Consider the following 18,175-nt stretch of genomic DNA (forward strand, 5'->3'; position numbering starts at 1 on the left):
CTGCAATAGGATCCATAATCTGTCAGACCCAAAGCTACCTACCTGTGCATCCAACTCTACTATGCCATCTCCTCCAGGTACGAAAGATTCTACGTATGTCATATTGGAATATTATTTATAAAAAGAATCTTCGTAATTGTAAAAACAGTTATGTTAATCAAAATTACTTACTTTTCTACCAAGTAGTACTTTAATTACATGTCTATTCAATGTGATGGGACATAGTTCATTCTGCAACAGACATAGTCCAAGAATCCTAAAAACAAAAACAGAAAAAAATAAGATTTTAATTTAAAAATATATTTAGAATACACTACTGCACACATATATACATAAGCATTCATATGATTAAGAAATTCTCTACAGCTTTATTTCTATCCACTATGAAACAGAACATAAGCCCAGTTTTAAAACTAATGTGTTATATCAAGACACAGTGGCACATACTTAAAATCCCAGCTATTATGGAGGTTAGGCAGGAGGATCTTGTGTTTGATAGAGGTCAGCCCCACTGGAGGAGTGGGGCTGACACACATTAATATTTTAGAAAATCTCATTAAACTGTAGTTTTTTAAAGAACTTAAGAGGCTGAGGATGTAGCTCAGTGGTAGAAAGCACATTTAGCATGCACAAGGCCTTAGGTCCAAACCCCAGCACCCTTCCTCCCCTCAAATGTAATAATTTTTAGAGATATTTTACCTGCCAATGTTCCTGAAACAATTCAACCTTGCTTCTGTGTTTTTGCCAGGCCTTGGAGTATAAAATCCTCTTTTTCCGGGTTGGTAAAACAAAGGGGCATTGTCATCACCATCATCAGTATCATCTAAGTCCATATCTACAACACTTCGACTAGAGCCATGACGCTTTCGGTTTTCCTAAAAACAGAATGCTACAGATTAAGCCCCAATATTGATTTTTTTTTTAAATGAAATGTATTGGTGCATGGCTGTAATTCCAGTGCCTCCAGAGGCTGAGACAGGAGGATTCTGAGTTCCAGGCCAGCCTCAGCGACTTAGTGAGGCCCTAGACAATTTATCAAGACCATATCTCAAAAAATAAAAAGGGCTGGAGATGTGGCTTAGTGGTTGAGTACCCCTGGGTTCAATTGCTATTATTACCCCACCACTATCCCAAAATATATAAGGCTTGGGGATATAGCTCAACAGTATAGCACTTGCCTAGCAAGTATGAGGCCCTGGGTTCAATCCCAAGTACCACAAAAGAGGAAAAAAAGAAAAAGAAATGTATGAACTGGTTCTCTGAAATCATTCAAAGTCAAAGTCAGGAAGGCAGAACATTAATATTTAAATGTGTCTAACAATATTAAAGGTAAACTTAATTCATTTTTTCAGAACTGTGGTATACAAACCTCATGTACATAAAGTCTTTAACACCTGTTATATAAATAAAAATTACTTAATGCAACTCAGGTTAGTTTTTTTCACCTTAATACTTGAAGATATTTTCACTGAATAAAAAATTCTGAATTTCCAGTTTTTAGCACTGCCTTTTGGCCTCTGTAGTTTCTGGTAAGAAACCTACTATCTTTCAATTCACTCTTTCCCTGTATCTCGGACACCATTCTTTAGCTGCTTTACAGATAATTATCTTTGTATTAATCACAGTAAATCATGATGTGTCTGGACATAGTTTTCTTTTTATTTATACTGTTTGAAGTTCACTCATGTTCTCAAATCTGTAAATCTATGTCTTATACCAAATTTATTTTCAGCCATTATTTCTTCAAAAAATTTTTCCAAAGCAATTTCTTTCTCCTCTTTCTCTGGGAGTACTCCAAAGACATGAATGTTATATGTTTTGATATTGTTCCCAAAGTTCTGAAACTATTCTTTGTTTTAAATCTTTTTCAGAAGGGACTGTCACATTCATTCTACCTTTGAATACCTATCCAACTTAAAATTTGTTTCAGGTATTGTACTTTTAATCTTAAAATGTATTTGGTTCTCTCTTTTATACTTTCTATTTCCTGTATCTTTTCATTCATTATCTTATACAACATGAGATAAAGTCTTTGATAATCCCAACAAATGGATCACCTCACAGATGCCATCTACTGGGTTCCTTTCCTAGGACAAGCAGCCAGTCTCTCCTGGTTATTTATATGCTGAATAATTAATTTTAGAGCCTTTGAATATTTGTACGTTGAACGTTTCTAATATCAAGTTATGAAAACAGGTTATGTTAAAATAATATGGAAAACTGGCTGGTTGATGAGGGGGGTGTAGTATTATAAGGGTTCCAATGATAAGTTCTCAAAGTTTTTACTAAGATGTTTGTACATATCCTGCATATGCACCACTTGGAATAGTCTGAGAGCTGGGCAGTGGTTTATACTTTAGTCTCCAAATCTGTTTCCAGGTAAAATGATGTAACGGGATCAACTTTACCATACACACACACAGTGATTAACTGATTGACTGTAATGGGTATGCTCTCCCTGGTTGGCACTGTAAGTTCTCCAGTAGTTTTTAGAATAAGATATATGCAATGAAATACATCATGTCTTAAGAAGCCTCCCTTGCTGTGATACCACATGTATCTCTGCACCTTTGGGGCCTTGAGGAATGAGTCTTGGAATTTTGTCTGCCTCTCTCCTTCTCTGTTATTCAGTTCATTATATCGAATGCATATATAACAATTATATAATTATCTTGGCTTCTCTTTCTCTATTGTAATCATGTATTTTACTTACAAAATTACTTATTTAGTTCCTATATCCTACTTTTCTCCCAATTTCCTTATAATTTAAATTCAAAGTATCTATTAGCATGTGAAGAATATAGTTCTTACCTGTACCTTTTCTGAGGAGTCTAATAATCCAAGATCCAGAATACCATCAGCTCCATTTTCCCTAAAAACAAACAAGAACATTTCATTTTCCAGACAACTGAAACATTTATAATTTAGTATGGTATGGAGAACACATTAAAAATTTTCCAAGAATTCATCATTAAATTTAAGATTTGGGATTAACAAGTATCCAAGACACTTACTTCTCCTAATGTGGTTCTGAGGAGCAGAGACATCAATAATTTATATTTTAAAAACCCACGTGATGTTACATTATAATTCATGATAATGGGCTAAAGACTACCTGATTTAAGTCAAAATAAATGCTGTCTTTACCAAAGAGCTGGAACTTAAGCTCAGAGCAAGCATTGTAAAAACACAGAAGAACTGTTTAGGAAGCAATCACAAATAAGGACTCAAGTTCTATAGCATATTTAATAATTTTAGAATACTATTAATAAATTCATTGCTCCATAAAGCCGAGGAAAGCAGTTGATACCGTGCGTTAGTTTTACTCAATCAAAAAAATACTACTAATTTAGTAGCATTTATATATATGAAATATATACATATATATAATATATATACATAAATATGTATAAATCTTTTTTAACCAAAATGCCCATTCTTTTGAAATTTTTCCATAATGGCTAAACTATAATACTGTGGCGCTGTTATCTCTACAGACAAGGCAAAGGAATAAAGAAAGTATACATAAAAGTCCAGAGATGCAGAATACATAAAAAAATAAACTTTAACCAACAGTCTCTGGCCTGGACCATTCAAAAGCTTTTGAAGTGGCTGTTTCAGTTCAGTGCTCAGCCTGATTGCTTATACACCTGTAGCAATGTACCTAATTTCATTCTTTCAAAATCAGGATTGGCAAGAAATAACAATTTTTTATTAAAGAGTTGGGGCTTGTAGCTTAATGGCGTAGTATTTGCCTAGTATGCACGAGACCCTGGGTTCATATAAAATAATCAAATCTTCAAAGCTTCAACTATTAAGAGTAGGCCTAGGATAGAAGTCACAGAGTAAATATGGTACATCTTCCTAATATCACTTTTACTTGTCACCGTGGAAAAAAGAGGGGTAAGTAATTTAATTACTAAATATTTTAGATTTATATTAAAGCAAACAAACATATTACAAAATAGAAAGCAAAACCTGCACGAATTTCTAATGTGAATCAGGGGACTAAAATAAATTTCATACTTATGGCAAGAAGTTAGGTGCTACACTCCAAGATTCTTTGAGTATAATATGACCTCTTGCCACAAGGGGTATTCTGGTGGAGAATTTGAGATGTACTTCTTGGAAGCAATTCCTAAACATCAAGTATATAGAAGACCTTTTAGAACCAAAGTGACTAATAAAACACTACCATTCTAAAACAAAATCATGATTGGGTTTTTAAAATCCATGAAATTTAATTAGCTTTCTCTGTTTTATTATTCTTTTGCTATAAAATATGTTCATATAATTATGCACAAACAAAACACAACTACTTTACAGGCTGCATGTTAAATTTTAGGTTTTTAAATTCCATGAATATATACACTCTATTTCCATTATTTTTTCTTCATCAGAGAGCCAAGCTCTTACAGATTCTAAGCCACCACTTAATAAAAATTATTAAAATATCATACTTTATGGTATAAGATTTAAGATATGGTGGCACACACATACTAAAAAAACAGTTGATGTTTAAACTGATAGGCCTTCCCAATTGTACACATTACCGTCCATGTGCAATAATGAGTTCCATGGCCTCATCTACTCTTGCTCTCAGAGAATCTTCACTTGCTAGAAGGAGAAGCAGCTGAGCTGGGGATAATTCCAACAGCATGCCAGTAATTTTACTTGCAAATGCCTATAAATGATAAACAAATGTTACTTGCCTACTCTCTAAAACTGCTTGTCAAAATCTACCGTCAAGCCAAACAAAAAGAAACGTGTGTGCGTGCATGTGCTTTAAAGAAAAACAAGAGGAGGGGCTGGGGTTGTGGCTCAGAGGTAGAGCACACACACACAGCTAGTGTGTGTGAGGCCTTCAGTTAGATACTCAGCACTATATACAAATTAAATAAAGATAGTAGTTGACAGTTTTTCTTTTAAATGGCCATTTCAATTCAAAAGCAAAAAAAGCCACAACCAGTTAAGAGTCAGCTAACTGCACATTACGTACTGGCTGCATTGCTTGCACACGGGGATAAAGCCTCTCCCCAAGTGCCTGCCGATGTGCTGGCAAAGGATCAGGATCATCACTAGGATTTCCTTCGGAGGCAGGTCTGAAGGGCCTTGTGTCAATGGAAAGCTGTCTTCGAAAATCTCTGTAAGAGGAAGAAACCTTTTGAGTTCACTTACTTTGACTGCAAAGTGAAATTATCAGCACAATGAGAAAACAAGAGCATATAAATTATTCCAGCTGTGGTACCAAGGTGGAATGATACCTAAATACATGAGAGCTGGAAAATAAAAATTGTCTACATTTTGTCACTTGAAAAATCTATGAATTTGCAATGTGTAATTTGATTGTAAGGGGGGTAGGATCGGCAAAGACCAGAAATCAAGAAATCATCCACAATCATAATTCCTGAAAATTATGAGCCAAAGTAAAATGTGACCCATCTAACAAGAGAAAAATCAAAGGATTTAAGCAGCACAATTTGCCACAATAAGATTTTAAAAGAGGTAAAAAAAAAGAATGATATTAAAGGTAGTAAAAATGTCAAATAATTAAGAACTCAAATGGATAATTTAATTTCAACTGCCTCTGGGTTTTTAAAGCAGAACTTCTTACCTTATGTCCAAATGATTAAGAACTCAAATGGATAATTTAATTTCAACTGCCTCTGGGTTTTTAAAGCAGAACTTCTTACCTTATGTCCAAATATTAAAGCTGATTTTCTTAAATAAATAAATAGACAGTACATAGATAGATAGATTCTTTCCTTTATAAGCCAACATTCAATTCATCCAAAATGCTGGTATTCAAAATAAGATACAGAATCTTCATACCTATCCCGGTCTCTCCGAGAACCCGCTCGCAAGCCACTACTCCTCCTCATTTCCCGTTCCCTCTCCCTTTCCCGATCTCTCTCTCCTCTGTTCCTTAATCTCTGCATTAAACCTAGGAGAAAAGGTAAAATACAGCTTATGTGGATAAATGTAAATGTGAATACATTAAATTTCAGTCAATGCAAAGAAATAAGTCAAACACAAGAAGACATGACAGCTCAACACCATCTTCCTTTTAATTATCTGTTTTGCTAGTGCCTTTCTCCCACTCTCCCTTTGATTTTGAGGGTTGCAGATGATTGTACAGAATACACCTGGCACATTAAAGAAGTTCATTTCAGTATTTCTGAAATGTATTCTTCCCCTGGTCATGTCAAAGCTGTGAAATAAAATATAGCAACTAGGTTTATGTTAATTTCACTATAAATAATCTTGAGATGTCTTATGATTAGTAATTTAAATATCTTCTTTATTCTTAATTTTTGGCACTAAAGCATTATAGGCCACAAGAACATTAGCTATAATTATTTTAAAATTTGTAACCCCAAGCTCGAGTATGGTTTCCTAAGGCATTTGATAAGTTTCCATATTCAAAATCTGTTAAACTATTTTTATAATGAGACTATAGAAAGTCAGATGATAAAAATGGTTATGAAAAGCTGGTGAACTCTCCCCATTTTTTTCACTCTCTATCCTTTAAAACAGCTCATTCGGTTTTTATGCTGTGGTGGTTTATAGAACCCTAGTGATAAACAGGTAAAATTCAGAATTTTCTTTGTTCAATTATTGTTATCAGTCCACTGACAGGGCTGACAATCTTCTGCCATACTTGACATGAATTAGCAATTATCAACTCATGAAGCTTTTGTAATTTTACTGATTTTTTAAATTTGCTAACTGGCATCTTGAAATTAGGTTAAGAGCCCTCACTCCAAAGTATTGTTTCTCAATTAGGATGTTAATACAGAAAGCCTTACTTTAAAAAGGCGGGGGGGGGGGGGGGGGGGGGCGCTTTTTAAATTAAAATAGTGAGCTAAGTCATGCTGGTGTACATTTCGGTGCAAGCTCCTTAACTCATGGGGGACTAGAAACAAGTTTGTAAATCATACTTAGAATAGCCTATCTAGAAAACTGCATTTTCTTCTCAAATATCTGTATCAATTAATACAGGGGGTAGAGGGAATACTAAGTGCAGTTTGCTTACTGAATTTTTATATCACCATATTTTTCACACCCACACTGAACTCCTGAAATAAGTAACAACTGATATGAGAAACCACTACAATCATAAACATCTAGCACATGTGGCAGTAAATAAGCAATTAATCTAGAATAAAATTATATGAAATTGTAAATGCGCATTAAAATTCACTAAAAAGATTCATAAGCATTATTATTACTATATTGATGAATAAGGAAGTAATTTTTGCTTGTTATGACACTAGTCTGTACTTACTTGTGTGGGTACCTTTGTTGGCATTTTGGATACAATCTAGATTTGGCAATTTTTCATTTGACAAAAATGCTTGTGCAATGGCTGTATAAAAACTTCGTGCTACACCACTGCCCTCTCCTGGCTCATCCTTAAATGTGACTTTTACTCTGTGGACAGCCATTGGAGTAGTTGCACATCTTCGGCCAAAATGATTGTTAAGCTGCCTCATAGTCTGCTGAATGAGGAGATCTCGATCCCGATCAACCTATTAAAACATGCCCCAAAGTAGTAAATCCATCACTGAAAATCACTTTGAAATTTTCTATGTAAAATCTGAAAACTGAATTTTACATTTTCTCTGATAGTTAGTTTTTCAACTTACAAGTACTGGGTTGTTAGAAACTTATACATTCTAAAGCAAATTAGAATGTTCTGCATTAAATCAGGACAATAGAATTTAATTCAATTTAAACATTTTGTTTTCAAAGATCTACTGGAAAACAATTTATTCTATTTTGGGATAAACCAGGATAAATTCCAAATGTTTTTTTAAATGAATTCCTTGAAAACAATTTATTCTATTTTGGGATAAACCAGGATAAAATCCAAATGAATTTTTTAAAAAATGAATTCCTTGATAAAAGAAAACAAGCAAAGTGGAGTAAAATGACAATTGGAAAAACATGTACACCTTCTAGCAAAAAGATACATATTCATGAGCAACTGTATATCATTCTAAAGATACATAAAGAATGTATAAAGTGTTAAGAAAAAACAACTTTGTGGAATAGGCAAAATATATTGCATTCATTAAAAAAAAAAAAACCTGATCCTAAATACAAAAGTTTTTTGGTGGAGAAGGTACTGAGGATTGGATCAAAGAGTGCTTAATCACTGAGCTACACCCCCCAGTTCTTTTCATATTTTGAAAGAGGGTCTTGCTAAGTTGCTGAGGCTAGCCTGAACTTGTGATTTTCTTGCCTCAGCCTCCTGTGTTCACTGGGATTATGGGCATGTACCACCATGCCTAGCTTAAAATAAGAGAAATCCAAATTGAAATTATACCAAAATGTCATTCCTTACCTAATCAGATTAGCTAAAAATCTCAACAACAAACTGCCAGAAAGATTATGGTGTGTCAATCATTTTCATACCGACAGTAAGACACATGCATACACATATATACATACACACATACCAAAAACAAAAACAAACAAACAAACAAAAAGACCACTATGCAGAAGTACTTGCCAATATCTGGGAAAATTATATATGCACATATGCTGTGGACCCAGCAATGCTGTCTAGGAATCTACCTCGCAGACACGTTAACAAAACTGAGAAACAAACACAAGGTATGACGATTGTTGACTTGACTACACTATCTGGGATAGCAAAAAACTAGAAAACAAACCCAAATGTCTAGTCATAAGGGGCTTGCTTAGAAACATTGGTTAAAAACCATAAAATACACTACATTAAGCATTTATAAAAGGGGGAACATTTCTCAGTATAAAGCTATGGCTATACTGGATATACTGTTAACTGGGGGAAAAACGTATAGTATGCTGGGGATGTAAGGAGAAATGAGTAATGAACATAATTTTTTTTAAATGGGGGAATACACTTTTTTAAATGGTGAACAATGGAAACTAGACATCTCTGAATATACCTTCTTGTAAAGTTGACTTTGCAACATTATATATATTTTACATAATTTATATTAAACTGTTTATATTTATACTTTACTTTTTAAACCAACAGAGAAGGCAATTCCTTAAAAACTGAAAGCAAAATGAAACAAAAGGCCCTAAAAACCACAAAGAGGAATTATTTCACGTGAGTAAAATCAATTTGTCTATCTCTGTGTATGATTTAAGGACAAACAACTACAAATTAAACTATTTTCAATAACCATTTCGTTTGTGTTAAGTGTAGTTGTTGTAATTCTAAGACTGCTATGTATATATTGTGGGGGGAAAAGGAAGTGAATAATTTTATTCATGTTGTTGAGAAGTTGGATTTTCCCTTTGGGACATAGGAGACACAGATTTAAGGTGTAAGAGATGAAAATAACAAGCAAAACAACCTTGTGGTCCTACATCTTGAATCTGAATTGGGAATATCTTTATGAATTCATAATGTGATTTTTCTTTTTTGACTTGAGGTTGGAGCTGGGGGTGCATTTCCTTACACTAAAAAGTTTAAAACAATGATCAACCCAGTATCAATGAGCAACCCAACTACCCACATGCAATCTCAAAATACAGTTTCCTACAAAAAAGATTCAGGGGCTTCTTGAAGAAATGGATGATTTAAGGTTTGTGACAGAAAAGTACATAAAAAATACTAGAAAATAAGAAAAAAAGACTATTGGGATAATGTTAAAAAGGACTCAAAATTAGTCAAAAAGGAGACAACTAGAGCATCAGTAAGAATAATCTCACTGGAGGGTTGGGGATATAGCTCAGTTGGTAGAGTGCTTGCCTCTCATGCACAAGGTCCTAGGTTCAATCCCCAGCACCACAAACACACACACACACACACACACACACACACACACACACACACACACGAATAATCTCACTGGAATGAAATATAACAAAACTGTTTAAATCCACAAGCACATTAAAACAAACAAACAAACAAACAAAAAAAAACTGAACACTCTTTAGTCTAAAGGATTCTAAACTTGCCCAGAAAACTACCATTCTAATTTGGGGATTATCTCATTTCTTTAATTTTTTTTCTCCATTTCTTTAAAGTTTTGATTGTAAATACATATTCCTTAGAAGATCTATTTGTTATTTTGGATATTTTTAAATTCATATAAATGGCATTCTGTATGTATAGTAAGAAAATCTAAATACCTTTACCTCTAGTGATAAATCTCTTGACTGCTGGTTTCTCAGTTTTTCCATTTCTCTACGGAATTTTGATTCTTTTACCTCAAAACCACCCAATTCAGTTAGGATCTAAAGGGGGAGGAGATGACAAAATTACTTTCAGAAATATATTCTGATAAGGCAGAAAATAATTTAAAATGTACAAAATACATACTGATCCAGGTTCTGCTCCAACGTCTTCCATGAATACTCTGCCAAATAGTTCTAAAGAAAGACGCCAACGTCCTAGCAGCATGTCATGGGAAATAACCATTCCCATGAAGCTACACTGTGGCCTATAAGAAATTTAAGGGAAGAGAGGAAATAATTTAACCAATGCCCAAAATTCTGGTCAATATTAGTAATTTACTTTGTATTTTAATATTCTAAGGTCTTAAGTATTACAAATTATGTTCTCTCTAATAAGAACATTTCCACAACTACTTGGAACATCATCCTGAGGGTGCCTCCTAACTTCAACTTTCATTTTACCTCTTTTCCTTAAAATCTAATGTCCATCTCCACTTAGGTGATTCACAGATCTCTCTCCAGATCAAACTTTCACAATAAACCAGAATTTTGATTTGTTAAATATATCTACATCGGTGATACTCAATTCAAACTCAACATGTCTACAAGTCAATATGGACTCAAGGCAATGACATTTTCTCCTGATCTTTTTCATTATTACCATCTATTTCCCCTCTTGCACAGACTTGAAGCAAGTTCTTCCTCCTGTTCCTTCAGAGTAAAAAAAAGTTTATCTGAGTTTCTCTTCCTTACAAGATTTCTTTCCCATCCCCAAAGCCAGTATTCTACCTTAGCCTCCTTTTCCTCACTAAGTGGAACTAATAATAAGAGCTTTCTAACTGGTCTCCCCTCCAATCTGTTTCTTTATATTCTAAACCTCTCAGCTCCAGCCATATTGCTTCTGGGAAGATTGTCCCACTCCAATCTACACACTGTCCCTTAGCTACTGACTGTTAGACTGTTGTATCTTGTTTTCATTAGCCAGCTCATTAACTCCTTCTAAAATTTATCTAATACCTTGTAACCAAAGAACATAGAGCATAAAATCAAGTGGAAACAATTTGGAAGTTTCCCATACTGACCTACAGTATATACTAATGAATTTTTAAGTAAACAAAACCTGCCTCATGCTAGAGTATCACAATCTGTGAACCATGCAGAGTAGCCCAAGTAAGTACGAGTCATGCACCCAGAATATTCTACTCTTTCTAATTATCAATATGTCCCCGTTAGCTAAGCTGTTGGTCACAAGTCTAAAAATATATATCCATGTCAAATTGCCATTTAAAGTCTAACTATTAAACATTAAAAACAAGGTACTAGGGGCTGGGGTTGTGGCTCAGTGGTATAGTGCCCGCCTAGCATGCATGAGGCACTGGGTTCGATCCAATAAAGACATTGTGTCGACCTAAAACTAAAAAATAAATATTAAAAACAAACAAACAAAAAAACCAAGGTACTATAAGTTCTTCAATGAAGTAAAAACAATGACAAGTCACACCCCAAATCTAGAAAACGAAATTTTAATATGTAAATACCTAATAAACTAGAAAACCTAGAAAAAATTTGTGTATAAATGAAATAAAATAAAAATGAAATAAAACATTTAGAAATAAAAATTCTTTAAAAGAATTTTAATAGCTTGAAAGTAATGCAACAAAAAGAAAACTTTCACTTATCAAGTACCTGAAAGATGTAAGAGGTGGTCCTTCACTTTCAGTAAGTCCTATTTCTGCTAATAAACTACTTTTCAATTGTGCAGCAAGATCATGAGCAGATGGCCCTGGTTTTGAACTCTCAGTTTCTTCTGCCAGCACATTCTGTTCTTCCCCTTCTTTTTTTTGCCGATTTTGCATGTTCATTACATTTTTCAGATTGGCAGCATAAGACATTTTAGTTGGAAGAACCTGTGAATTTTTATATTTCAATGTTATACATTAAGAAAACAAATTAAGATTTTAACTTAGCAAAGCTCCATAGAAATCACATAGAAGTTAATCTTTCTGGAGCTTTGCCTATAAAGTATACAGCCTCGTCTTGTCTTGTGTGATTCCCCTGGCTGACCATCAATTCCAGTACAAAGTAAAGAGAACTTCTGAAGGAATCTTTACAATACCTCTGGTACTTAAATCTCTTGCACATTTTTAGTATTGCATTCTCCTTTATCACTTAGATAATTTAAAAATGTTATTCAACTACATTTTTTCTACGTTACTACTTTTTCAGGACAAAAAAGTGTTGTTTTCGGCTCTCAATTCAGACTTGAATCTTAAACTAGATCTGCCATGTGAAACAGACATTCTCACATGAAATCTATTTATAATCTCTCAAGTCTTAATTTCTTACCCATAAAATCAGGATAACAACACTTCCTACTCACCATGGTTATAAATATTAAAATAGTGCCCAAGACCCAGAATTACTCAATAAATGTTAGATATCACTAATGTGACCTTCTTTATCTACAACTTTCTTTGTGTATACTGAAGACTGCACCCAGGTATGTTTTACCACTGGGTAAAGCGCCTCTTTGAGACAGGGTCTTACTAAATTGCTGAGGCTGGCCCCAAACTCATGATCTTTCTACCTCAGCCTCCCAAATCACTTGGATTATATATGTGAATATTAAAATTGTCAGTACTGTGTAACGATCAACTCTGTGAAAGAAAGCACATAATAAAACTGATCTAACAGAGCAAGTTAATGACAGTGGTGGAATTCCTTCTATGGTGTTAAGGCAGGAATTTTGGACACCTCTATTATTTAGGGAAATAAAATATTCTGAATTAATGCATTTCTAAAAATCTAGACACTGAGACAAATTCTTCTTAACAAACATTCTGTTACACAGACTTTTATATCTTACCTCAAGGCAGTTTCTGTCCATTGTAACCTCCATTAAGCACTTCCCACTACTGGCAGATGAAGAATAAAGACCTTGACTTGGACGGCCAAAAAGATCCTCTTTTCTAGCATTTGGCTGAAATTTTAATAGATATTCTAGTTATATTTAACACTTAAAACAAATGGCAGTTAGAAAGAAACCCAAGACCAGTTTAATTCACCTGTAGCAAATGTGGCTGATCAGCCAAAGGGATGGCTTCAGCCAGAGGCACTTCAAATGGATTTGGGGGTATGCACCCCAGGAAAGTCATTGAGTCTGAACGTCGGAAAAATGGATGGTTTTGGCCAGTCTCTGCAGGAAGAGAGTCATCGTCCTTATCATTCAGAGTAGCACCTAAATATAAAAATAAAATGTTTTATGTAATAAAAATAATTAGGGAAGAATAAAAGACCATTAATCTGTTGTATCCAAAATTCCTGATCTTTTTATAAAAATTATAATGAACTCAAAAACAAGTTAATAGTCCATAATTTTGATATTTTAAAGTTATAATTCAAAATATAATAGTTTGATATGGTTATAGTGGTAAATTTTATGTATATTACAAAAATTTAAAAATGCAAAATAAAAAATTTAACAGTAACACTGTTCCACTCTATACTGGTTAGTGCTTCTTGTATCTTTCTATATAGAACAAGATTCCTAAGCATATCAGGACCCAACTCACTGATGACTCCAAAAGGAAAAAATACCCAGGAGCTGTAATCTGTGCATTTATTTACCAAAGTAAAATAAACTTGGGCAACTCATGTATCTCAACAATCAATCGACACACTGGGACCAACTCTCCATAATGAAAGAAAATTTGGGCAATGCTTAATGTGTTGACCTATGACTGGATTCTCAAAAATAGTAGTCAGCTATCTTTCCTTAGGCTAAATAAAAGTACTAGTTGAGAATAAGAAGCTTTTAACTAAAATACTAACAGAAAACTATAAGTTGGCTATAGAAGATCCCCAAGTACTATGGTATAAAAAAGTTTTGAAAAAAAAAATTCTTTAGTTTATATTAACTGCTAAAAGTTTTGATATTCAGAAGTGATTTTCATTTTCTTTACTACATCTAGAAAATACAAAACTGAGACAAATGTAAAAAAGAAATACAGTAGGAAAAATATCCAATATTGAAAAGTTTGTAACAGGTCTTTAATCCTTAATTATGAAATATATAATGCAAGGATGTGTAAAAAAAAAAATGGACAGAAGCGATAAGAAATGGGACATAGAGAAGAAAAGAGAAATTCCCACCCAGACAGAAAATAATGAAGTTAAAAAGCTTGAAGGGGAAATACTGAGGCAGCCATTTCTTGAAGTAGATTAGCAGATTTTCTGTGCACTAACTTTGATTGGTGTCATCATCATTTTCATGTTCTGAATCTTCATTATCAATACCCAGTTCCAAAAGTTCTCGTGTCCTTTAAAAAGACAAGTGAATCGTTTTAAATGAAATTAGTTGTATAATCTGAACAGGAACAAAGGCAAGGGGAACCCAAAACAAATAAACAAACAAACAAAAAAAAAAACACTGAAGAGGTCAGTTTGATATCTGATTTCTAACACTATATAGTTTCAGATTCTGGAAAATGATTTACCAATCAGCCTAATGTATTACAATAACAAAAAGAGAAGCAAAAATCGCCCCAAGAATATGAGTACCTGTAAACACTCTAAATAGAAAACACAGTAAGTACTCAGGCAGAACTATTTTAAGTATGAAGCTTAAATGCATTCTTAGGTTTCCACCTGCAACAGAAAAAAAGTTATACTTTCTTACATAAATGTTCCTATACTTTTGCATTGCTGTTCTCCTTTACTCTAGAATTGCCCTGCAGAGACCATACCAAGCAAGTATTTCTTAAGCTAGCCTCATAGTAAATATACCTTTTACGTTCCAACTGAGGAGTATCCAATGTCGTCTGCTGGTTCATTGCTTTAATCCAATATATAAGGGCTTGAAAAACATAGGCCACATGCTTCAATGAACAAACATCCAAAACTGGAAGAACATCAGAATGTTCATCATTATGAGACCGCATTAAAGAGAGAGCATAATTTAGGAAGTCTCCTCGAGCAGACATCATTCCTTGTCGGGCGCTAAGCAATGTGGCACGTCTACAGGGGGAAAAAAAATTAAACAAGTTTACAAATAAACACAAATGTGAAATCTGCCACTATCATAAGTAGGCAAAACTACAAACTGAGAACATTCATAAATACTCATTAAGCCTGTGGCTCTGCTTTAGAAATATAATCACTGTGTACAATTTATAGTCGTATACTTATTGTATAAGAAAGGAATTGTATCCTTCAGAATGGCAGAAGAACTTCTTCCCTAAAAACAGGGATTCTCAAACAGTAAGGTTCCCCCACCACCACCACTGCCACCCCAAATCACCTGGAAGGTTTATTTAAACAGATAAGCTGACCCCCCCCCCTCCATAGTTTTTGGTAGGTCTGGATAAGGCCCCAATATCTGTATTCCTAACAAGCTCCCAGATAAGGTTGAAACTGCTGTTCTAGGGATCATACTCTGGGAATCAATTGCTTAAAATGATAACAAAATCATAAACAACAAAAGAAAAATGGATAAACTGGACTTTACCAAAATTAAGAACTTTTGCACTTCAAAGAATAACATCAAGAACATGAAAAGATAACCCAGAGAATTAGGACAAAAATTTTTGCAAAAACATACATTTGATAAGAACATGTATCCAAAATATATGAAGAGCTTAAACAACTCTTTAAAAAAAAAAAAAAAACACGAACCAATTAAAAACTGGGTGAAAGCGGGGCATAGTGGTGCATGCCTGTAATCCCAGCACCTTGGGAGGCTGAAACAAGAGGATCATAAATTCAAGGCCAGCCTCAGCAACTTAGTGAGACCCTGTCTCAATAAAAAATAAAAAGGGCTAGGGATGTTGTTCAGTGGCAAACTGCCCCTAGGTTCAATTTCCTGTACCAAAACAAAACAAAAAACAGATCAAAACTGGTGAAAGATCTAAACAGACATTTTGCCAAACAGCCAATTAACACATGAAAAGATGATCAACACCATTAGCCATATTAAGAAATGCAGGACAAAACCAATACTATGTCACATCCACTAGATGGCTATAATCAAAAACATAACAAGTGTTGGTAAAGATGTAGAGAATATATTTAAGAGAACCGAAAATACATGTCCGTACAAAAACCTATACACAAATGGGTGTAACTGCAGTATTATGCTCAATAATGAAAAGGCTAAAATAATTCAAAATGTCCATCAACTGATGAATAAACATAATGTGATATCAATGAAACTTCAGGAAGTAATAAGGAATTAAGTTATTGAGACATGATAAATCTCAAAACCATTAGGCTAGGTACAAGAAGGTATATATTATGATTTCAATAACATGACATGTCTGTAACATATAGAAATAGGAAACTGGGTGGGGAGGTAAGGGGAAATGGAGATGACTGCTTATAGGTATGTGATTGCTTACAGAAAATAAGAAAATACTTCAAAATTGATTGTGATGACAGTTACACAGCTCTGAAAAACCAATGAGTCAACTGCACAGTATGTGATTTATATCACAATAAAGCCGTGGGGAGTGAGAGGAGAGGGAGAGAGGGAGAAAGAACACAATACTGCCACCAATTTGTTTGTTTTTGATACTGAGGATTGAACCCAAGGGCACTTAACCACCAAGCCACATGTCCATCCCTTTCTGACACTTTATTTAATAGAGACCAGGTCTCACTGAGTCGATTAGGGTCACAGTAAATTGCTAAGGCTGGCTTTGAACTCACAATCCTCCTGCCTCAGTCTCCCGAGCCACTGGGATTACAGGCATGTGCCACTGCACCCAGCGAATTCTGTGTTCTCTGAGCCTAACAAAGACAAATCTTTTAATCTTTGTGGAGCAGGCTTACGAGGACACAGAATAGCTGCTGCCTTCCAAATCTGTATCTCTAGTCCAAACATCTATTCAATTTTGCATACTAGGCATGTGTCCATTCCATTCTACATTTTTCTCTAATTTTCCTGTTATCCAGGATCAAAGTCTAAATATAAATACTGCCTCGACCTGCTCTTCCCTTCATAAGGCCCTAAATTCTTGTATGTATGATTTCAATGCTTCTCATCCCTCAGTAATTAACTATTAACTCTCTTGAAGATTCCAACAATAGGCTTGTTTTCTAAACTCCTAATTATTCTAATCCATAATTGGGGGGAGGGGGTGAAAGAACTTATTTTTGTGCAGCAGGGAATGAGGCGGTAGGGTGTGGAGATGGGATAGATGGCGGAATGAGATGGACATTATTATCCTTTATACATGCATGATTACACTACTTGTGTGACTCAGTAGCATGTTCCACCATGGGAAGCAGCAGTTGTGCTTCATTTGTGTATTTGTCAAAATGCATTCCGCTGTCATGTATAACAATTACAACAAATTTAAAACATTTTTTTAAAAAGCATAGACAGACAGACAGACACACACACAAAACTAAAGAGAAGTGTTGATGATTACATACACATTACCCATCTTAAGTACCAAGTTCATTCACATTGAAAAAAAGTTTTCCATAAATATATGCCTTGCAGAGGGAAGGCAAGGAGGCTTAGGTACAATAAGGCAAGGCTATGAGCCATCAACTTCAAAAATGAAGATTTTATTACCAGACTCTAACAAAAATGGGGTTTTAAAAATATATAACTGGAATTATAACTAACTTATTTTGCTTTAAAAGAGTAATATCCTGTCATTTACTTTCTCCTTCACAATAAGATCAAATGTAATAGCACTCAAATAGCTCAAATCTTCTAGATATAAGGACTGTCTCAACACAAAGTACTTGAAGAATTTCATACCGTCTGCCTTCAAGAGTTCGCAAACTAGCCTCTTCTCGCGCAGTCATCCTCTCCCTTCGAGCTGAATTCTGAGAAGCGTGAAGAGGATGATTTGGATGTCCCGGATCACCAGCAGATGCTAATGCAGAACCATAACGTAATTGAGCTTCAGTAGAATCCATAATACTGACCATCCAGTTCCAAGTGGGAATAAGCTTTTCTTCTACATAGTTCTATGAAGAC

At 34.4% G+C, this 18,175-nt stretch overlaps 1 protein-coding gene across 8 annotated transcripts in view; it reads right to left on the reverse strand.

Moving 5' to 3' along the window:
• Positions 1-18,175, reverse strand: part of Ubr5 (ubiquitin protein ligase E3 component n-recognin 5) — a 132,371-nt gene that overhangs the window by 9,063 nt on the left and 105,133 nt on the right. For 4 of the 8 annotated variants that reach the window (XM_076836264.2, XM_076836267.2, XM_076836263.2 and 1 more), the window contains exons 40-54: positions 17,954-18,165; positions 14,968-15,198; positions 14,428-14,501; positions 13,248-13,420; positions 13,049-13,162; positions 11,869-12,089; positions 10,328-10,448; positions 10,138-10,242; positions 7,289-7,532; positions 5,833-5,944; positions 5,000-5,144; positions 4,554-4,684; positions 2,812-2,872; positions 700-875; positions 172-256 (exon numbers count right to left, since the gene is read on the reverse strand). In XM_076836264.2, coding sequence (XP_076692379.2) covers positions 172-256; positions 700-875; positions 2,812-2,872; positions 4,554-4,684; positions 5,000-5,144; positions 5,833-5,944; positions 7,289-7,532; positions 10,138-10,242; positions 10,328-10,448; positions 11,869-12,089; positions 13,049-13,162; positions 13,248-13,420; positions 14,428-14,501; positions 14,968-15,198; positions 17,954-18,165 — 2,205 coding nt within the window. Of the gene's footprint in view, positions 1-171; positions 257-699; positions 876-2,811; positions 2,873-4,026; positions 4,139-4,553; positions 4,685-4,999; positions 5,145-5,832; positions 5,945-7,288; positions 7,533-10,137; positions 10,243-10,327; positions 10,449-11,868; positions 12,090-13,048; positions 13,163-13,247; positions 13,421-14,427; positions 14,502-14,967; positions 15,199-17,953; positions 18,166-18,175 lie in introns of those variants that run through there. The other 4 variants (XM_076836266.2, XM_076836265.2, XM_076836262.2 and 1 more) reach the window with 2 other exon arrangements.

Source organism: Callospermophilus lateralis, chromosome 16 (assembly GCF_048772815.1).
Source record: "Callospermophilus lateralis isolate mCalLat2 chromosome 16, mCalLat2.hap1, whole genome shotgun sequence".
NCBI classification, from domain to species: domain Eukaryota; kingdom Metazoa; phylum Chordata; class Mammalia; order Rodentia; family Sciuridae; genus Callospermophilus; species Callospermophilus lateralis.